This window comes from Chroicocephalus ridibundus, chromosome 18 (genome assembly GCF_963924245.1).
Source record: "Chroicocephalus ridibundus chromosome 18, bChrRid1.1, whole genome shotgun sequence".
NCBI lineage: Eukaryota > Metazoa > Chordata > Aves > Charadriiformes > Laridae > Chroicocephalus > Chroicocephalus ridibundus.
The window spans coordinates 3,658,476-3,680,522 of NC_086301.1; the positions used below are offsets into that span (position 1 = coordinate 3,658,476).

The following is a 22,047-nucleotide window of genomic DNA, read 5'->3' on the forward strand; positions in this document are numbered from 1 at the left end:
TGACATGAAACTCTCCATTTTTCAGGCTTTGCTGCAGAAAAACTGGAATTCAATGGATTTTTTTGTAAAGTATGAATGTTTCCAAGTGATTCAAGCTCTGTTTTGAGTGAACTTGACTTGATATAAGGTCATGCAGTACAATTGCTTAGAGCTCAGTGGCAAGATGTGAGTTTCCCTGCGAAGGGGCTTGGGCTCCTTTGAACCCAAAAGTGTGGTTGCTGGAACCGATCAAGCCTAGTTCTGGCATGAGCACAGACCCTGAAGTTTCAGCCTTATGAAATAGTTTGTCAATGTGATTCCTCAGGGCTGAGCTTGACTGTACAGAAGGAGCATCTTTTCTGAGTCTTTTTGGGGTGCAACTGAATCACCTTGAGACTTTTCCCCCCCCCCCAAAAGGAAGGCTCAGCTGAACCTGAACCTTGTACCACTTTGGTCCATGCATGTGAACCCTGCTTTAAATCTCACCCTTTGTCAGAGACAACAAAATCCTTCAGCTTCCCAGTAGCTTGCCCTTGCTTCTGAAGAGGTGCTCCAGCAGCAAGTGAGCAGTGTCTAATCTGCACAGTGAGGCTTGACACTCATCCTGGCTCTGCAACATGCTCTTGTGTTAAATGCTGGCCCGATGCTGTGAAACAGCACATGATGCTTTGTGGAGGAATCCCCAGCTAACAATTTGGGGCAGAGCAGCACGGTGGTAGCCCACGGGTGGAAGGAGTTGGTGAGGGGCTGCAGAGGGCTGCAGCAAGGAAATTCAGGGAGCCCTGCACCTCGTATTCCTGCTCTCTGCTGGGGATTCTCCTGCTCCCTTCCACATCTCTCTGCTACCCCAGCCAGACTCCAAAAGCAATTAGGACTGAGACACGAGGATTGCGATGCTGTACCTGCTGAGAGGAGGTGCCACCCCTGGCACCTCGATGGGCGCTGTAACTCATTCTCTCTTGGACAGGTAGAATTGGAAGGTCTCACCGGCCACATCGAATTCAACAGCAAAGGCCAGCGATCCAACTATGCCCTGAAAATCCTGCAGCACACGCGCAGCGGCTTTCGGCAGGTAAGAGCGGCCATGCTGCCCCGGGGATGGTGCCCGGGGATCGTCTGTGCCTGTCTGGGCTCAGGGTGCTGCTGCGGGGTCCAAAGGGGCTGCAGACCCCCTGCTTGGCAAGACGAGGTGTTCAGCAAGCGACAAGCGCGGCGTGGATGTCGCAGTAGCTCTCGCAAGGCCTGGGTTGGCGAACACACAGCGTTTTGCTTCATCAAGAATGTGTCTCAAGATAATTTACATTTGTCTTAATGTATCAGGCAGCTGAGGTGGTGATGTTGGAGCCAATATCTGTCCTGTCACAGTAACCCTCCTTTACAGGAGGTAATTTAGGGCGTAAAGTGTGTGCTAGGTACAAGCTCACACTCAAGACACTTCTGTTCTTAAGCTTGTGGAGGCACATTGTACTCAGAATTATTTGGATAATTTTGGAAAAATTGGAGAATTTCCCATGAAAAGGGCAAAAAAGAGTACTATGAACCTTTCCAAACAGCTGCTTCTGGGAGGGAAAGCGAAGGGGACAGTCCCGTGTCAGGAGCTCCCTACCACCTCTCCCCAGCGTGGTGTGCGGGAGGACGCGCAAGATAATTTACCTCTCGGTTTAAGGTTTGTGTTCCTCTGTAACGAGTTTGCTTAGCTCGAACTTTAATTTGCTTTTTGTCCCAGGGCTTGTGGGTTCCTCACAGCACTGCGCCTTTTTCTGCTTATTGCCCTCTTTCTGTCCAAGGGGTATTTTCTGGCTTCAGCTAAGGTTAAAGATAAACGTGTGGGGCCACAGATATCAAACTGTGAGATTACGTGACACAAACCCAAGGAATTAGGGTTTTACTGGTAAATCCAAACCTCCTTCAGGAAAAAACATGGGAGTCCCAGGAAAAAGGGTTTTCATCTGTCTTATTTCCCTGCTGGCAGCTCCACGCCTGCCCTTTTCTCAGAGATTGCCACTTCTCCTAGATGCTGGCAGAGAACAAAAGCTATTGTGTCCTACCCCACACCGACAGAGCATTTTGGCATTAGGAAATCCCTCCTGGTCTGGCAGCAGGGAATTTTAGCCTTGGCAAGGATGTTGCCTGCCAGTTCTTACCTGTCAAGTGACAGCTCAGCTTTGATGCTGCCTTTGCTGAGCGAGCGGGGGATCGGGATGGCATTTTCCCCACAGTAAGATCTCTCATAGCACCAATGCCCTTTTAATCATTTCCCAGACCCATCATACTCTGAGCAAAAGTGACAGATCCGAGCTCATCTGCATTAATAAGAGCATGCATTCAGCTGGAGCAAAAGAAGCGAAGGCTGTAAACCTCATTTCAACGGCTCTGGTTTTGATGTGTTTAAATGTGGCAGGGAGTTCACATTAAACACACCAGTCCTCTTGGAGCAGTGCTGCTCTGTAGAGGGCTCTGACTGCAGCCTAATTTGCCCTGAGACAAAAGTCTCAGCTTTTCTCCACAAACCCGGTCTGACAGGAGAACACCTTTTTTGACCTGTTGCGACAGCTGGGTAAATAAACAGCTTCATGTTTCAGAGGTCCCCAGGAAAGCTGTGCTGGGACTAAGCTTTTCCAGTTTCCCAGTGGAGCTCAGTGGTGATAAGACACGGTAACACAGCGCTAGAATGACGGAGCAGCCCCTCGGTGTGCAGAGCCGCCTGCTTTCTGAGAGCCTGTGGTGGCTGCAAGCCCTCTCCTGCCAGAAACCCACCAGGGAGGAGTTTGTCTTCATAAAATTGCTCCATATGCCTGCGGCAGCCTTTCTGCCCTCTGCTCTCCCCTCTCCGGGGGGCTGTCGTTGCCTGACTGATAGCGATGCTGGGAGGGGGGTTAGGGCCCTTCGCAGGCTGACAGAGATTGTCCTGGTGTTGCATCTGAGCATCCCTGGAGAGAGCTGCGGAACCTGGGCAGGGTCCTGCCCAATCCTGCCCGCCACTCTGCTCTGCCATACATTGTTATTTTCTTCTCGCCAGCCCAGCATCTTGTAATAAAAATGACTAAATAAATCATTAGAAATAATTTCATTAAACCCACCATGAGGGGACAGGGTAAGGAACAGATATTCATATCCTGAAGACAATCTTGTTCCCAAGGGTTGTATTAACCGATTTGCTCAGACTCTTGTTTGAAACACTCCTATTCCCTCCTATTTTAATCAAGCTCACGCTCTCTGCCCATTCCTCTCTTTCTCTCTTTCTCCTCTCTCTTTCTCTGTCCCCCCCCATTCCTTCCATCCATCGAAGCCACAGGGACTTCCAGCTCATCAGCTTTGATAGAGAATTCACTGCATTTTGAAGCTGATCCAGCCAGCAAACAAATTAGAGACACTTAGATTTTCTAACTTGCTGTTGCTTTTGGGCAAGGAGAGACAGGGCTTTTTGACATCCAATTTTTAATACATTTATGTAACACACCAAACGTGTCTTTTCCCGATTTAGCTTAGCTAGTGGAAATTTTTCCCCAGCCATATGAGAGCTGCTCTCTGTTCATAGGATGTGCGATAAAGCACGGGCTCATTAATGTGTTGGTGATCCATAGATCTGACAAGGACTGAGTTTGTAAATGTCATCTTTTTATTTTTTCCCTTTCTTTGCCCCTTTAAAAAAAACATTGCAGCACACCCCTCCAGTTTCAGTGTAGTTATCTGCAGTAAACCAAGAGCTACGGTTTGGCAGCTTAACAGGAGAAGGGAACGAAGAGGGGCTGTGACTTAGTTGGCCCCGGGGAAGGCCAAGCGTGCAGAGGAGAGGCAGGGGAAGCCGCTGTCGGGGCTGGAGCCCCGCTGTGGGCACGTTGTCCCCAGCTCTGCCAGTGGCCCTCTGCTCCCCCCAGTCCTAGGTGTGGCCGATAGTCGCCCTGTAGCTAAAGGCTCTGAGACAGAGCAGTGGAAATATTGAGGATGTCTAATTGGTATGTTGACGAGATACAGATGAGTTACCAGCCGATAGCTCTGGGACCTTCTGCAATCCCCGCCACATCAAACCTTTTTAACTTCGAAGCAGCTGATCAGTCTCGATGGGACTTGTTCCTCTTTAGCCGTTACCCCCAGCAAGAGTTCAGGGACAGGTCCTGCCAAGAGCTGAATGTCTTTTGCCCCCCAGGACCTGCCGAACTCCGTGTGTGCCATCATCAGGTCCTGCCTGGGCTATGCCAGGTGACAATTGTGTCGTTTAAAGGGGACGTCTGGGGAGGAAGGGGATTGCAGGGGTTGCTGCGTGGCCTCAGGGGTGGGTTGTGTGTGTGTGTCGTTGTTGTACAGGTTTTAATATTGGTGCTCTCTGTGTCCCGTGCTAGCTCTATGGACAAAGATTTTGCCTGCTGGCCTTGCAGGCATCAGTCTTGCAGTAGTGTCCTTTAGGAGTGCCAACCATGTGGCAGACCTGTGCAGTGTCCCCTGAGGGCTTTCCTTCATTTCTTTGTTTTATTCCCGTTCCCACCCCTCAGATACCCCCAGTTTCCCTCCTCTTTGGGCCAATAGCAAGTACCTAGTTAATTTTGTCTCTGGCACGGTCTCTTTCCTGTTAGTGCTGACAAGGCTCTCCAAACCCAGACCTGAGAGATGGCAGCGCTTTGCACTCCCTTTTCCTGGGGACACGGAGCAAGGAGAGGTGATGAATGCAATCTGTAGGACAGTGCTTGCTAATCAGAGCCCAGAAGGTATCTGGGTTTGTTGAAGTGGCTGATTTTAAGACATCCATATTCAGGACTGGCTTTACCTTAATTTGGCTGGGGAGTGCAGGTGGTGAGTACCTGTGATGCCTCTCAAGCTTATAGAGAAGTCTTGCCATGTCATATCTCCCTGCCATCAGCTGCAATTCAGGCCTGCGGGGCACTGAGCAGAAGACTTCATTAGAATCATTAGCCTGAGTGGTATTTTGTCATCTTGCGCCACAAGGATGATGGAAGCCCAGGCAGCGTTAACGTGGCTGCGTCTGAACGGAGGGGCTGAAGGATTGAAGGAGTGAGCTGGGAATGCCCCACTTGCATCATGTTAGCCACTGGTGATTTTCTAGAGAGATGAGAAGTCTTTAAGTGTCACCGATGCAAGTAACGCCTTTTGCAAGGCAGCTGATTTGAGGGACCTTGCCTGCCTGTGGGGATGGGGCAGTGTCACAAGCAATGGCACTTTGTTACTTATTCCAGGCTTGAGTCTCTTTGGGCTGGTTCACTCTGAAACTGTGTGTTTGCTCCCTGCCTTTAGCAAGGACATATAGCAAGACAGCCCTTCTGCCTCGAGAGGCTTGCTGGCAGGACGGGCAGAGCGGGGCTGGCTCTCCTCACGGCAGAGGCGGAGGCCAGAGACGATGCCGTGGGGGTCTGCAGGGGGGTCACACAGCATGAGGGCATGGGGGGAACTTTTTTCCATCCAGGCCACGGGCTGTCACCTGCCACCAGGTCCTCTAATCCCTCTCACAAAGGTATTGAGCTCCAGCTTGCAACCAGGTGGCTGTGTTACCCTTGCTGCTCTTCTGGGAAAGGTATGGCATCACTTCGGCTCCTCTGATCATTAGCAGCCCTCTCCTAATTTTCAGCCTGTTTATTTCTGGCTGGTTTGCATCTATTTATTTTTGTGCCAACGCTATCATTTTAGCTTCAAAAGCTGTTCTACCTCTTTGCTATGGACCTCCTCCACCTGGTGTATTTATATGGACCAATCATATCCTCTACTAAAAACTCCCAAGTCCTAAAAAACTCTTAAGTCCTAGTTCAGAGCCTTAACAACAGGATCATCTTATCCGTGTCCGTGTAGAGCACTTGATTGTTTTCTAACACGTTTTGCAGATGAATATGTTTTCTATTTTTCAGAGGCTCTTTATTCATAGATAGAGATGATTAAAATCACCTTGACATCCATCTTGCAAGAGAGGGAGAGATCTGACGATCCCAGATGTCTTCTGACACATTACACTTCAGAAACGGCGAACAGCGTGAGGAGTCCATTAGTGGCTTTATCGCACTGTGAGGGGGACAGTGGTGAGCTGGAACGAGCCAGGATGGGGTGGAAGTACCTCGGCACAGGGGAGCGTTTGGCTTTGGTGCTGTGTTTAAAAGCAAGGTCAAACCCACTGCGCTGTCAGAGGAGGAGGCAGTCAATTAGTCTCAGTATGCCAGCAGGGGAGGGACAAATTTGAGAACAGTGAGGGCTGTTAAAATTAAAGTTAATCTGTCACTAATCTCTGGTTGTGAAATCTGGGAGGAAAAAAAATTAGGCAATGTTTATGACTGATCGCTCGCTCAGAGAGGCAATTGCGGCAGAGGGTCTGTTGTTTCGCAATCACAGCAAGAGGCAAGCACCTTTGGGCAGAGTTGAGGAATATAGCCGGGATAAATCCATCCCGTCACACCAAAGCACACTCTGCACGGGCCAGTTAAAGCTGTGCTTCAAGGACTCCCTGTCCATGAAGTACACGGTAAATCTCCCAGTTTGGGACTGTTGTTCCCAGAGATGAGTCCTGCACTACAGTGTCACTGTGATGCCACGAGCTTGATGGTAGTTAAGCCACAACAAGCTGTCAAGAGATCTGCTCCCAGCTTGTTCCGACACACCGTGGCTATGCCTCCATCTCCGCGTCTGTCAGGTGAGGCTAATAACCCCCCAGTGCCTCTCCTCTTGGTGGGGAGCCTCCAAGAGTTAACCACTTCAGAGGTCCTGGCCATGACAGGAGCTTTTAGCAGAGCACTGTTAGTGTTGGAGAAGGGGCTGGCCTGACAGCTCAGAGGAATAATCTGTGTTGTGTTATCTGCAGAGCAAACAAGCTCCCCCAGGGACTCAGCTGGCTTTGCCTGCGCTGCCGCATCCCGGTGCCTCTGCTCCAGCCAGGGAGGAGAGCAGACACGCACATGGCTGTCCTTTGCTCTCCCTGCCTGTTCTTCTTCTGCAGAGCCGTCGAGTGTAAGCTGTCCTGTTTGCACTTCCCACTGCTCCTCATGCCTAGTGATGAGGAGACTGGACTTGGGACTCCTCGCAGATGGCCACTGTTGTAATGGCTTGTCAGTCGCTTGGGCTGGATTCGCGCTGACAGCCAGGAGGAGAAAGGACTGGCCCTTTCCTCATCATCCAGAGCAATTCAGTCTGCTGACAGCGTAGGAGCATGGCTGCAGTTTCAGGTTGTGTTTGGCTCAGATGCATGAGCTGGGAAGTGACTCTGAAGTCCTCGAGCCCATCAGTCATGCCAGAGGCAAAGCACTGCCAAGAAAAGCGCCTGAGTGCATGGAGTCAATCCTGGGGCGGTGTAAATCAGCGTGCCTCCCATTCATTTCCATGGCAGAGCACCCGCCTGGCCCGTAGCTCTGCGTCGCTTTCCACCCACCTCTTTGAACATAATAAGATTACTCTTTGACGGAAGAGGAATCGATTTGTTCCTACCACCCTGACAACCGTGGCACAGCGAAAGGATAACCTGCCTTAGACCGACAGCGCCTGAGACGGCTTGTGTCAGAGGGAGGGAACAAGGAACGGATTTGCTCTGGCACCATGGCTATGGAGGAGTCATGAAGACACCCCTGCATGTTGGGGTCACCCACTACCTCTTGGGGTTACAGCAGCTCACTTCAGTGGTGTCAGAGGACGTACGCTGTGGTCAGCAATCCAGCACGCAGAGGGATGAGACCTGATAGAGACAGAGAGGATTTGCAGGAGAAAAAGGAGAGAGAAGGGGTCTCAGAGGGACCTGGCCTCCTTCAGCCACTGGTCTATCCATGAGAAAAAACAGAGACTCTTTTAGGGAGCACGGGAGAGCAAGAGCCTAATTTGCATGCTCTGAACAAGCTGCTGGAGGTGCTGATCTCCCTGCCCAGAGCTCTAAGGGAGGGAGATTAGGCTCTTGAAGTTATAATTAGGTTATGTTGAATATTCCTCCCCCTGGCTGAAAGCGGCGGCTGGTTGCGTTGCTGTCACAGCTGAGTCACAATGTCCTCCCAAGCGCTGGGGGACTGGTCCCCACCACCAGCGGTGGGAATTAGGTTTGCTGCACTGATGCTTGGATGGGTGAATTAGGTGGTCCATAGACCTGTTGGGTGTGATGAGCCTGAATCAAAGGGTTTGGAGGTCCTTAATCATGGTAGTTGGCATCCATTAGAGCAGGTAGAGGAGATGAGTCATGGTGCAGCACTGCTGAGAACGTGGCTTCATTTCACCACTTGCCACCAAGGTGGAGCTGCTGGTTGGGGTTTGAAGGCATCTGCCACACATCGGTGCTGCTGCCCTGGTGTTTGCAAAGGAAGCTGCTATGCTGTGATACTCCCTGAGAAGTGGCTTTTCCCTCCTAGGAACTCACAGTGGCCTATACCAGCCTCTAATTAATGTCAGTGACGCTCACAGGAGGACAGCAGGAGGTTTTGCTTGCTTTCAGGCGGGTGAAACCTTTGTTCAAAGTTACAGCTCATGAAATCATAAGACTTCAGCACTTTCTGAGGTTCTTCCGAGCTGTGTCTGTAGCACACGGTGCCCATGAGAAGAGCTCAGTGTCATCCAACCTGGGCATAGTGCTGACCCTGCAGTGTGTGCCCGTGCTTGGGTCTCCCTGTGGGATGGTGCAGCCGAGCCAAACCCCGGCTGTAGCGTTGCCTTTCCGGCAGCCTCCCGCAAAGCGCCTCTGTGCCCTGTCCCCTTTAGGAGTTGACCTCCAGAGATGAAGGGGTCCACCAAAATGCACGAGGTTGAGTTAAGGACCAAATCTTCGCCCTGTAGCTGTGACCGAACTGATTTACCTTAGTGTGAGGGACAGCAGAGGCTCCCACCACAGTGGGAGGGACAAACTTGCAGATTTGTCTGCGTGGGGGCTGCTGGGTAAGAATGGACCCATCTTCGTGGCATTTGGGGACAAAGCCATGAGCCCCAGGATGCTGCCCACCGCACAGCTCTCTCCTGGTGCGGGGCTTTGCCGCCGTGAGCAGGGACAGCATTTTGGTGTTGTCATCTCAGTGGGGGTGTGCCGCAGCCATGCACCAGCGCGTTAATCTCTCTGCTGGCCCATTGTGGGGGTGCATTGTAAAGGTAATGGAGCATTCATAAACACCTCTTCCAGGGCCAGCTTGATGGTTGTCAGTCACCAGAGCCATATGGCGGGTGCGTACAGTAATTTGCCCTGTAAATTCTCTTATTGTGCTGTTTATCTCTCCAGATCGGCCACTGGCACGTTTCTGAAGGACTCAGCATGGACAATAGGATCTTCTCCTCCAACATATCAGACAGTCTGTTCAACACCACGCTCATTGTCACCACCATCCTGGTAAGTGAGAGGGTCACCTACAGTTCCCATTAGCTCTTCGCCAGCCCAACGCTTAGGGGTGTCAATCAGCTAGAATATTATTCCCTCTTCCTACCCCCCTCGGCCCCCAGCATGCGGCATCGCACACTGATTTCATAAAGAACAGACGATCAGATCTCTAATTACAGCACTGAGGACAATTCATGACAGTGTAATTAAACTCAAGTTGATGTTTCATATGGAAATGATATTTGATGAGTTCAGAAGCAGCTGGGGAGAGGGCTAGGATGGGGATAAGTTGCCATTTTACATTCATCTCTGAATGATGTTCTTGTTTTGCGTACAGCTGGTAAGTTGGAAGGGACAGTTGTCCCTTCTACCCATAAAATTACTGAAATTGGCCAAGATGGGTCAACTTTTATGAACCAAGACTTCACATCTACTGGCACCACTGTCCTTATTCAAAAAATTCCCTTTCTAGGTCCTGCCTGTCCCATGATTTTGTCCAGTGTCTCTGCTCCTTCTTTAAAGACACTCAAAATCCTGAAGAACTCTGGGCACTAGTTCTTCGTCTCCCACAAAGTTTGTTGAAAAGGGGGACAAACTGCAGAAGTGGCCATATGGCAAAAGAGGCTGGGATCTATAAGTCTTGCCATAACTCAGAGCAGTCACTGGGCTGCTCTGGCATAGGCCAGTTGGAAACAGCCACCATAGCATGATCCCGTATCCTAAACTGGGATTTATCTGCTGCACCTCCAGGACATCCCTGACAGAGCAGGGCCAGTGAATACCGGTGTAGAAACAGCTCTGCTAGCTTTACACCACTTTGGATTTCCAAGTGACCAAACCAGCTTTCCGTATCTCTTATACCCTGGTGGAGGGGGGTATATCGGGATGGGGGGTTGGCTTGGGTGCCCCTTATCCAAAGCCTCTGCCGTCCCAGTGCTGCCAGGGATGCCTCTCTGCCCCATGCTCGGCGCCGTGCTGGTGGGATGCCTCGGCTAAGATGGGAATGACAGCTGCCCAGTTTCAATGCAGGAAAACCCTTACTTAATGCTGAAGTGGAACCATCAGGAGCTGGAAGGTAATGACCGCTATGAGGGCTTCTGCGTGGACATGCTGAAGGAGCTGGCAGAGATCCTGCGTTTCAACTATAAGATCCACCTCGTTGGCGATGGCGTGTATGGAGTCCCTGAGGCAAACGGCACGTGGACAGGGATGGTCGGGGAGCTGATTGCTCGGGTAAGTGAATTAGCTGCTCTTTTTAACTGTGCTCTAGTGGGACTTGGCAATGAAAAGCCCTGGTGCTTTATTAAGTGCTCCGTGACGATCAGGATGGATGGGGGTTTTAGTCCATTTGTGAGACTTTGACCGGAGAATCTCCATGTAATGTGTTCTCCCAATGGCAAATGTATTTGTTGTGTTGATGTGACAGTGTGGGAAGCAGTCAGAGCAGGAGTCAGGGCCCCTGGGTGCTCCCAGGGGTGCTCTCTTTGTTGGAAGGGAGGCCTGGACTCTGGGATCCCTTTGTAAGAGCTCGGATACAGAATGGATTATTTTTTTCCCCAGTGGAAAAATTATTGAAAACCTGAAACAGGAAAACATGCGGGCTCTGGCAGGGTTGGTAGAAGCTGAGGAAAACTTACAAAACCACACTGTTTGGGAGGGGAAAAAAAGTAAGAATCACATTTCTACCCAGGGAAGTTTTGGCAGATTCATTTCAGCTCCTTGACTTTGAGTATTGTTTTTGGAGAGGAACATTTTTTGTTTGCTTGAAGTGCGTGGATTGAGGTCTTTTTGTGGTGTTGCTGCACAGCAGCTAGGCTGAAAGCTGAATGCTTTTGTTGGGTTTGACAACACTTCTGCGTACGTGTGCGCTCAGTCAGCCTGCACACCCCTCCCTGCTCTTTGTTTTCCTCCGCAGCTAAAGGTAGTCCTTCCCCAGGGATCCTGAAGCTTAAATACAGTTCATGAAATGCTCTGAGATCCTTAGTAAAACAGGCTTAGCGAGAGCTAACATTAAGACTGATGTTATTTAAACCAATACTTCCTTGCTCACCGATTTCTACCTGCCTTGTTATTATCGAAGCGCCGGTGAGAACCCAGTGACAGTTTCTCAGCTGGTGGGAAATCCGCGGGGAGGTGTGTTTACGATGATCCACACCACTGTGGGAGAGGAGCTCCTGAGCCACCCCATCATTATCCTCACAACAGTGGCACGTCCTCCTGCAAAGCAGAGGAACGAGGGCCCAAATCCATCCCCTGTGGCTCCAGGGCTCCTGCCGCAGCTTTCCTCCTGGCTGCAGGAGATGAGTGAGCATCTCTAGGTGCTCTCTGCTTCTTCCCCAGGTGGCGAAGGGGACCTGGCTGATCATCCTACCTTAGGAGCTTCAGCTGAGTGTCTAAAGTCAGATGGGACAACTCTAGGTCTAAAAGACTTGCTGAGGGTCAGGGACAGGGCATGGTGTGAACTGGAGATCCTTCATGAACTTGGCACCCTGACTCCTGGGTGGCCCTTCCCCAGCAGAGCGATAGCTCTTGACGCCAGCTGAGATCCCACCTCCGTCTGCTTCTTCTAAAGAGCCTTCTGTACGGTTGTTTGCAAATGCTCTGGGCTATTGGCATAGTTTTTATACATATCTCTGTGTGTGTATATATATACACACATGCACAATTACAGTTCTGCAAGGTTTCTTTTGGGAGGCAGGAAGGAAGGCACAGAGAGCAGCGTGTGATCTGTGCAAACAAAGGAAGGGAGCAGCCATCAGATTTTTGGCCTACTAACCTCGGCAGTGCCTCTCCATTAAATGGGAGCTTCTGGAGGGATGTTTTTCTTTAGCGGTAAGTGTTTTAACTTCATCTTCACATAGAAACCGTTTGTTTCTTCTGGTGCTTGAGCCTTATTTAGGAGGATTTTTACTTCTGCTTCAGCAGGGCAGAGCTGGCAAAGCCTGTGTTGAGGCTGAATCAAAAATTGGAGAAAAGAAAAAACTTTCCCTGCTTTGTTCTTCCTAGGCCCTTTCGGGTCTTTATAGTGGTTTCAGGGTGTTTTTGATCAGTCCCGGGGACTGGCCCTTTGGATCAGGTCAGCCAGGGCAGAGCTGGCCACGTACCTGCTGTTGTGTTGATTCAGGGCTGCTTGGGACATTGCCCTCTGAGGCCATTTCACCCCCCGAGGGGTTCCTCTCCTTCCTTGACAGTCAGCCCCCGAGAGGGTTTGTCTTCGGTGCCAGCCCCTTGTTCATCCCCTATCCCACCTCAGGACACCTCGAAGCTGAAGAGCCAGCAGATCCTATGTTGGCCACACAAATTCCTCTTTCACTGGATTTGTCCCTTGGGCGCTTTTCTCCGTACAACTTTCAGCACAGAGAGGGCATCAGTTGGGACACAAAACTCTCACGGGGGTCAAAACTTCCTAAGTCCTACGCAAAATAAAAGCTCTGCACCTGTCTCTTCATGCAGTGCTGTATAATTGTAGGAAAGTGATTCCTCCTTGAGCCTGAGCAGCTGTCAGAAAGTAAGGTTTGACTCACATGCACTTAGCGTGCAGCACCGGAAGATCAGAAAATTATCAAGCTCCACGCAATACCTTTCCAGTATTTTTTTTTCCTCTATAAGCCCCCTGTGGCACTGAATCTCCTCAGAGCAACTATAGGCTATATGGGAAAAGCGTTTCATTTTATTGCTTCCAAATTAACCAGCTATTGATTTATTCTTAAGTGCTGAAAATTCTATTACAGCTAATTGTGCACTATGATATGATGGAGAAGGATGCTATATAAACATAAATTTGTTGTTGACCCAAATCCACCAGTACATATCTTATCGACCTGCTCCCAAAACTAATTAAAATGCTGAGGAAAAGGGGGACCGGGATGGCTTGGGGATTAGTGGAAGAGCTGTAGAGACTCCTGTGTCTAGGTCAGCAGTCTGCCTCCTCGTCAGATCAGGAAACCTATACGCTTTGTGATCAGCCGATGGAGACATGGCTTGGGAGAAACCTCTTGGAAGGACCCAAGCCCATTCCTTAGTGAAAGATGTCACAAACTCAGAAAACACCGAGCTAATTGGTCCCTCTGTGCATACGGGGCAGGGAGGCCGAACACCCTGCTCATTCCTTGTGTGAGCAGGGGAGTAAAGCCGCTCTCCGGCCACGGGACTTTCCCCCGTTAGCCTTGCTGGCTCTGGCACAGACAACTGCAGTCGCCAGCAGTTCGGCTGACACTGTACAAGTGTACTATCCATAACAAGCAAACGGGGGGAACAGCAAATCTTCCTGTCTCCTATTTTTTTGGCGTCAGAGCCTTAGGGGACCATAGGGCTGGAAGAATTATGTCTTGCTCCTTCCTGCTGCAGTGAAGTCTGGCTCAGAGTCCCTGCTGCTTGCCTGGTCTTCCCTTTCCCTCTCTCTCCAGCACATCCTTGAGCTGAAATGAATTCACTAGTCTGATACGAGGCAACAAGTGTATTTTCACAGCAACGTGACAGCCTTCCCTTTGTTTCCACCATGCCTGCATTTGCTGTCTTGGTAGCGTAGAGCCGTGGTGGCTGTGCTCGGTGCCTGTACATCGGCTCACAGCGAGCTGTTGGTGCTGGGCTCCCTTGCTCCTCCCCAGGGAGATGGGCTTGTGTCTGAGAGATCCCTCAGCAGCAGTTTCTGAATATACCCATCTCGGCAATGCCCCTGGAGAATAGGGCTGAGCTAACAAGAGATGGTGTGGTTTGGTTTTGCCAGGAAGCTTTGTTGGCAGGAATCCAATGTTGCGGTTTTGCTCTAAGACCTCCCAGAAACCTCCCTGTGATGCAGCCGAGATCAGTACCCTGCCTGGCTGGGTACCAGCACTAGGTGACGGTCCCCTCCTCAGAGGACCCGTATCACAGGGGACGGGAAGAAAAAAGCATCCCCAGCAGGAGCACGCTCCATGGAGACTGGCCGTGTGTTTTGTGCAGCCTGTTTCAGCTGCCCAGGTTCCCTTCGGCATTTTTTAAAAAGTGTGTCATGTTTGGTGATGGTAACACAGCAGATCCATGGGTGTCTCCAGGGCAAGTGTATTTGGGTGAGGCTGGTGCTGCTGCAGAAGGTGCTTTTGGGTACATGGAGTGAGGAGGGGGCCGATTGGGGACGGCAGGCTCCTGCTTTTCCCTTCTGCATGGGATCATTCGGAGAGTGAGATGTTGTAGCAAAACGCTCGACCTTTGGCGGCTGTGTCAGTGGTTTGAACCTGACTGGGATCCATGGTGATCAAAGCTCTTTTCAAAGTGAGGGAGATGAAGTTGTCCGTCTCGTGGAAGGGTCTGGCCTCAGGAGCAGCAACATGAAGAACTGAAAGGACCTTAAAGCTGTGGGGTGATGGTTTTTCCAGCTCCCTTGCTGATGACCAAGTGCTGCTTTACAGTCAGAGTCCGTCTCCCTTCAACTGCTCCAAAGAGGGGGAATGGCAGGAAGGGGAAAGGAGAGGGAAGATATTTCCAAATTGGCAGAGTCCTGCTCTCCGCTCGGCAGTGGGTGTTGGTGTTCAGTGAGAAAAGCTGTGCGTGGGCGAGGGGAGGGAGGGGGAGTCTGTTTGCATGCTATCGCGCTGGCAAGTGTGACATGGGGGGGCTCGAGAGGGTGGGGAGCGAGGGGGAGTGGGGAAGCGAGGGAGCGGGGGATGTTGAGCAAACACAGCGAGGGGATGGGCAGAGGGGTTTGCATCACGCTGCTGATTTTGCCAAAATCACGTGGAAGATGCTGGGTGTGCTGGGAGCTGGTTAGGTCTCGCTGCTGCTCCCTGTGGGCTTAGGGTCCCCGTTCCTGGTGCTTCACCTTAACTGGCGTTTGCCATGGTGAACATCTGGCACAGACATTTTCCTCCCACCCCTAGAGGTAGTCCAGGGGAAGAAACATGAGTGAAGGCAGACCTGAGGCTGACATCTGCACTGATTGCTGGTCATCCCTTCCCTGACTGGGGCTTAAATGGAGGGCTGCAGCCTCCAGGGCTTTCAGGCTGTCACTTTTCATATGGCAGAATTCATGCGCATCCTTAAGAACACCCAGACACCGGTTTTGAGTGACCCTCATCCAGCCCTGCTTTTAAACGCAAGAATATGCATCGGAGCACACAACCTGGCTGCTGCTCGCTCCAGCGGGAGAAGCCGAGCAACCCGAAATAGCTCCTGTCAGATCAGATGGGCAGCTGGAGCAGAAGCAGTCAGTACGTTGATCCGGCGGCCCAGCCGTACCCATCGTGCCGTGGGACAGATCTGCAGATGCAGAGAGACGGCTCTGTCATTGCGGCGGCGGCACGGGAGCCGCTGCCCAGGTGAGCAGGCTGCAGCCAAGCCGCCGCGCAGAGCCTGCTGCTTATTTCCCAGAGTTGCACAGGATAGCAGAGGTTGGAGGGAACCTCTGGAGATCAGCCAGTCCCAATCCCCCACACAAAGCAGGGTCACCCCCAGCCGGGTGCTCAGTGCCACTTCTAGGTGGGTTTCCAGTGGGGCGAGCATCTGCAGCAGCAGTGCTGATGCTGACGGGTCTGCAGTGGGGGTTATAGCTGGGGGTCTGATGGGTCCTGAAGGTTGAACACTGATGTCAGCTCTCCAGAAGGCCCTCTAAGCACAAGGGCAGTGTAAGAAATTGCTTTCCCTGTCCTTGGCCACGCTGTCAGTGCTCTGTGGGCAGCGCTGGTGAGAAGGGTGCTCTCATATGCACCCACGGGATGCAGCATCCAAGGTGCTGTTCAAGGCAGGAGTCTCCTGCCCCTGGAAGAAATCCCAGCCTTGCGCTCCCAGAGCCGTCCTTCAGGCTTCTTTTCCCTGTGTTTGACAGAGACAGCCCAAAGCCTTACACTGCTTGGACTTCTCGCTGTATTTTCTTTCAGCGCGGTGACAGGCAGTTGTGTACTGCTGCGGGGCCGGTCTCCTGGCTTGTCCCCAGTGCTGCGGGAGGCTTTGGCGGGATCCCCTCTGCCCGGGCTGGGTGCTGACGTCAGGCCCCATTCATCACCATTAGCGCCCAGATGAGCCTTGTCAGCATCCGCAGCGAGAGGAGGCGGCCTCCTCCTCCGGACTGGCAGTCCCTGCAATTTGCTTCTTAAGGCTGCTTAATTGTTGTTCCTCTTCAGGAGCCCGGCTCAGCCCCCGTGTTTAACATCCTTTCCAGTGGCAGCGTTGAGCCTCTCTGCTAATGCAGGCAGATCCCACGGTTAATGCCAGGTACGGTGGTGGCAGCTCGTGCTTTTAGCTCAGATGCCAGCCCACCTGGGCTTCCTCTCGCCTAGCGAGAGTTTGGCCTTGTTTAAGCAGTGTTTTGTTAAAGAAGTGTCTGTCTCTACTCCCAAAATGCTCTGGGTCTTTTCCTAAGCCTATTTCATGCTGACATTTATAGCAGCAACTGTGCTGGAAGGATGAAAATCCAGCAGTGTTTGCCCCCTTTTCCCTCCATCCTTTGCCTCCTGTTTTCCCCCTCCCCAGGGCCCGGTTGCAGACAGAGCGCAGAAGCACAAAGCGAAATCCATTTCTTCCCCCAGTGCATTGTTTAGCCTATGAAATGCCAAATCCTACCCGTGCTCAGGTGGGGAGGGCTGGAGAGCGCATGGGTTTGCAGAGCTCCTCTGTAACTACGAGCCACTGGCCTCCCTGAATCACAACAAGTTTGGTGAACATCAGAAAGTCAAAAGCGTGAAATGGATGATATTCAGGCAGAGAATACATTGCGTGCCATTCCCAGATCAAAGTTTATTGCTGTTTGAAATCTGCTCTTAACTCGTGTGACTTCTGAGCCTGCAGAGAGAGACAGTCGTCGAGAGAGCAGAGCCCCAGCCAGCGCTCAAGGAGATGGGTCTCTGCTGGGAGCTCTGGCCCAGGAGAAGGCAGATGCGCGTGTGCGCAGGCTGCGACCTGCTGTAGCTCTGATGCTGGCAAACATCCTGAAAGGACAAAAGTTGACCAGGCAGGGAATGAGTGGCCGGAAATCAACTCTAATGGAATGGCAGGACCCTCCAGAGGCGAGAAAAGAGAGCTGGGCACAAAACCTCTGTGCCCGGGGAAGGCAGCTCTGCTCTGTGGGCAAAGGGAGGGGGATGGATTTGCATTATATTTCGCATAGGAAAGAGTGGCTTTCAAGATGTTGCTGCCTACATGATCTGGAAGGGTCCCAAAGGATGATAGTTGGGGGAACGACTGGAGCGCACAGGTTCCCTGACGGCATCCACGTCCCACCCCTGAGAAGGTGGGGGCAGGCGAGGGGTGGTGACTGAGCTGGGCAAACCTTGGGGGCTGCGCTGCTCCTTTCAGCAGCACCTTTGTATTGGCCCCTGGATGGGAATGGAAACGTCCTTAGAGCTTTTGTGTGAAGCACCTTTGATGCGGCATATTTACTGTCTATTTAGTCTACAACTTTGCTGGTAGAATCGTATTCAGTTTGGAGAACTGGGAAAAGAAATCTGTTGTTAGAATAAGGTGTATCTCGCGAGGGGCTTCGCTGGGAGAGCTCTCCCCAGGACAGTAGTACCTGCAAACCCTTTTAAGTATAGACAAGAGGGGTTTAGGAAGCTTTAGGCTTTTCTTGTGGATAAAATTCCTCACATGCCATGTTCCACAGATGAACTGATCCCATCTTAGTAATCTGCTGGTATTTACATAGGGCTCAACTGCTCACACACCACGTTGTGATTATTGGTGCTTTTTAAAAATCCTGTGGGTAACTGTCTGGCTAGGCAGAAATTCTCTCCAGCTCATAATTCATTCCAGCCTGCACCTCCTAGGAATCTGTAATAGCTGCTTGGAAACAATTGCAAAAATCTGGCACTGGGCTTGTCCAGTAAAGCAGTTCTGCATGGACTGTGAAATATCACCTTCTCCATGACCCCCCTCTTACTGGGCAGGTTTGCAGATCACCTTGTCTTTCTTTTTCCTTTCCTTCTTCCTGCGGGCTCCAGCAGCGCTGCCCTTTGCTCCTCCAATCCTGCCTTTAAGCGGGGAAGTCTGTTGGGGCAGAGGGGAGGAAAGACCCACCAGCAAAGCTCTGCCAGGAGGCGATTAGTCCTCTTTCTCTTAAGGAAAACGATGCACGAGCAGCAGGGTTAGAGAGCATGGTAAGAGTGATGCACCCACAAATTTGCTTTTGTGTGGTGTATCTGCAACTAACGCATGGATCCGGGGAGATAAGCTCCATATTTTACTGGGTCTTCAGGCCCAATGGTGCCTTGGCTTCTGCACAGACCTTATGAAACTTAGGGACAGCAAGTGCAAATAGCTTTTTTTTCTTTTTTTCTCCCCCCTTCTCTTTTTCCACTTGCATAATCACCATCCTGCAAAGCAGGCAAACAAATGTATGGAATGGAGGAGGTTTCCTTTTTACAGAAAGCAATTACAGACATTAAAAGAGCTATAGTAATAAAAATAATATTTAAAATTCAAATCCCTTATCTATATTACAAGGGTATTAACACTGGAAGAAATTCTTTTAATTTTTTTTCCCCTAATCTCATTTGCTTTGCAACTCAATCTGGAAATTTTTATGGCAGTCCTCTGAATTTTTTGGAGATCGATCTGCAATTCTGGAAGTCTGGGGTTGGCAGGCTTGCAGGCTTGGTGACTCGGGGCACAGGGGTAATGGTGCTGCTTTGTCATGCTTTCCTACCTATGGGGCTTGCAAGTAACAGCCTTGTCTGGAAGGGGACAGCTGTGTTCAGCGGGGCTTTTGGAAGGGGGAGGTTGTATTTTCTTTAGATTAGTACAATATTGCCCCGATGGCCCCTGTTTTGCCAGGTCTTAAAGCATTCAAGGAGCAGAGATGGCAATCAGGCTGTGAGCACCTGGGGGCAGGGGCTGCTCTTTTGTTGGCTGTTAGTACAGCTCCTAGCACAGCCGGCTCCCCACCGCCAGCTTTGTGCTTTTCCAACCTGCAAGTATAGAGATAAAAACGCCCAGGTGAGGAAAGGAAAGATGGGGAAGATGGTCCAGAGCACAAGGTGGGTTAAACTTTGGAGGGTGTGTGAACAGGGCTTATGTGAAACCAGGGAGAAGGATGAGGGAGCACAGTCTGAACTAGTGGGCATCACCGGCAACACTCCCACCATTCCCACAGAGCCTGGGTTTTGCACCACGGCAAATGCGCTTTGTCCCGGAAAGGTGGGACATCCACCCACCGGGATTTGGTGTGGTGTGTGGCCCCGAGCACAGCTCTGCTGCTTTCCCTGCCCCGCGCCTTCATGGGCTCAGCGTCCTGATCTCCTCTGTTCTCCTTTCTCTCCAGAAAGCCGATTTGGCCGTGGCGGGGCTGACGATTACTGCGGAGCGGGAGAAGGTGATTGATTTCTCTAAGCCGTTCATGACTTTGGGAATTAGCATTCTCTACCGAGTTCATATGGTAAGAGACTTATTTTATAACCGTTTATGTCCCTCCATTATTTGCATGCAAACGTGCCTAGTTATAGAAGAAAAATGAATGACTCGTAAAAATATTTTGGTTTCTTATTTAAACGCAAATGTGCTCGACCTTTATTTCCTTCTTTTCTCTGTCTTTCTGCCTTGTATCAGCCTGGTGGATTTGATTCCTGTTGTTTAACCCCCCCGTCCCTGTTGGCTCCCCTTCCCCATCCTCCCTGGGCACACAGCACTTCCAGGCGTGATGAGGGGGCCATGAGCAGAGCCCTGTCACATCGGTGCTACCAGGGGAGGTGTGGGTAGATGTCAGCTTGTCTGGTTCTGCTTCGGGCCCAGCGAAAGCCATAGGATGGCTTTAGCGTGGCTTTGAGCCCGCTGCGGTGAGGCGTGCGAAGGGCAGGCTTGGCTGGACGGGTGCAGCAGCCCAGCAGCGTGGCTGAGTGGCTCCACGACTGCTTGGAGCCACCATCAGCTTGCACTTAGTGGGGAGACCGCCTGGGAGGCTGCTAGGACACCTATGGGTGCACTTAGTTGGCGTTGGGGCACAAATACACTGATGTCAGCCGTGTTCCCAGCCCCTATGATGTGCGGACTTGCTGCCTTCTCATGTCTGAGAATAAGATCAGGCCAGGAAGATAGCTGGGATTGCTTTCTTTGTGGTGACCTCCTGTAAATGCCCTCCAGGCAGATCAGTCCCCTGCCTTCTTAATCACAGGCAGGAAAAGGGCAAAATGGCACTGTTGGGGGGCAGGCAGGGCGGCAGGCTGAACTCCGCCGTGGGTATTTAGCTCCATGCCCCGCATGGGCTCTGTTTCTCTGCTCTCAGCCCTTCTCATTTGCCTCCTCTCAGTTGTTCACCCTAAAGATCGGCGGGCCCTGCAGCCCGAGGATGGCTCCTTACTCTCTTAGGGTGCTCCTTGCCTTGCACAGGTGCTCTCGGTCCCCCTTGCACCTGCATTGGCTCGGGAGGAGCGAGAAGGGAGGCACACTGTTGTTTGGCAGCTATCTCTGGTTGTTGCTCTGCTGTGTTCAGTAATCTTTTGCGACCCCAGCAGCAGCAGTGTGGTTAGCCACGGCTGCCCGAAAGGCAGGTCAGGCGGCGGCTCGGAGCAGAGCAGCTGCCAATCTGCCCAGGGATTCACATGTGCAAGTACCTACAGGGCGTTGTGTCGTGTCTTTGCTTAGACAACACTCCTTGTCTTAAATTCTCGTAGAAGAGGAGAGGACAGACTTTTCCGTATGAGCCAGGCAAAGCCCCCGGTTTCCCGGTGTCACAGGAGGCGAGCTCTGGCAGCCAGCTCCTTTGCAACAGGATGTCATGTTATTCCCAATCTGCATTTTGGAAACGGGCTCTGCACGGTGCCGAGTGCGACGTGAATTACAGTCTTGGTTTCCCGTCAGCTCAACAATAGCAGCCAAAAGGATAGGACAATTAAAGCTGCCTGTCCCAGCCCCCCGGCTCCATTCGCGAGGCTGTTAAGGATGCAGCGTTTGGTATGAACATAAACAAACTTGCGCATACATCTCCCTGTGCTGAGCGGCTCCTGCCAAGAACAAACAAGTAATTAAAATCTAGTTAAAATTCTGTTTCCTCTGGTACGTGCAGAATTGAGGATCAATGACTTAACTGATCAAACAGGGTCAGACACCGGGAAATCAAATGGAACTGGCCCATCCCCACTGCTCTTGCTGTTTCACACCACCAGCTGCCCTTGGATCGGGAGGTGTTTCTACTAGTATCTCTTGTCTGGGACTATAATCGAGTTTCTTGCTTTCTCGCATGCATTTTTAAGGTTTGGGGATTGAGCACCATGCGTGCTCTGCCTCTGATTTACACCATAACCTTCAGCAAGTCCCTTAACGAGGCATCATTCCCTGAACAGCATGAGGCCGATGTTGCTCCCTCCAGAGGAAACACAGGAATATTTGTGCAGGGTTTGCATGTGATCTGCTCTATAAGTGCAAGGCATTTGCTGCTGCCTCTGCGCGAGCTCGATAGAAATGTGTCTGACACATCTACTTAGAGTGTAAGCTCTTCAGGGCAGGGACCATCTGCTGCTTGTGCTGGTACCAGAGTAACGCAACACAGCTATGTTCCAGCCTGCCCTTTAGGTATTTACCAAACCGAACAGGATTAATAATTACAGTCTTAAAAAGCGTGGGGCAAATACTTCCCTGCCGTCGGTCAGGACTTTGGTCTTCAGCTGCCCAACAAAGGACCCAGTTAGGACTTTGAGTGGGGGAGCTGCCCAGTGACCCAAGGGGGCTTGCAAGGGAGACGCAGGGTATCTCCCGGGTCAAGTCACCCCACAACAAGCCCCACTCTGCTGCATTGAGGCCACGAGGAGTGATGGCAGGGGTGGGCTGGGCTCCTGCCCTCCCCGAGAGCAGGGGGGTCTCCCTGGCAGGGAAGCTCGGAGCCCCCTCTTCCCTCCACAGAACTT

At 51.4% G+C, this 22,047-nt stretch overlaps 1 protein-coding gene across 2 annotated transcripts in view; it reads left to right on the forward strand.

Moving 5' to 3' along the window:
* The window catches only part of GRIK4 (glutamate ionotropic receptor kainate type subunit 4), a 203,325-nt gene that overhangs the window by 164,468 nt on the left and 16,810 nt on the right, over positions 1-22,047 (forward strand). For both annotated transcript variants that reach the window (XR_010073621.1, XM_063355167.1), the window contains exons 10-13: positions 947-1,051; positions 9,149-9,256; positions 10,274-10,477; positions 19,473-19,586. Coding sequence is in view for 1 of the 2 variants with exons in the window: in XM_063355167.1 (XP_063211237.1) it covers positions 947-1,051; positions 9,149-9,256; positions 10,274-10,477; positions 19,473-19,586 (531 nt within the window). In the remaining variant the exon portion in view is untranslated. The remainder of the gene's footprint in view (positions 1-946; positions 1,052-9,148; positions 9,257-10,273; positions 10,478-19,472; positions 19,587-22,047) is intronic.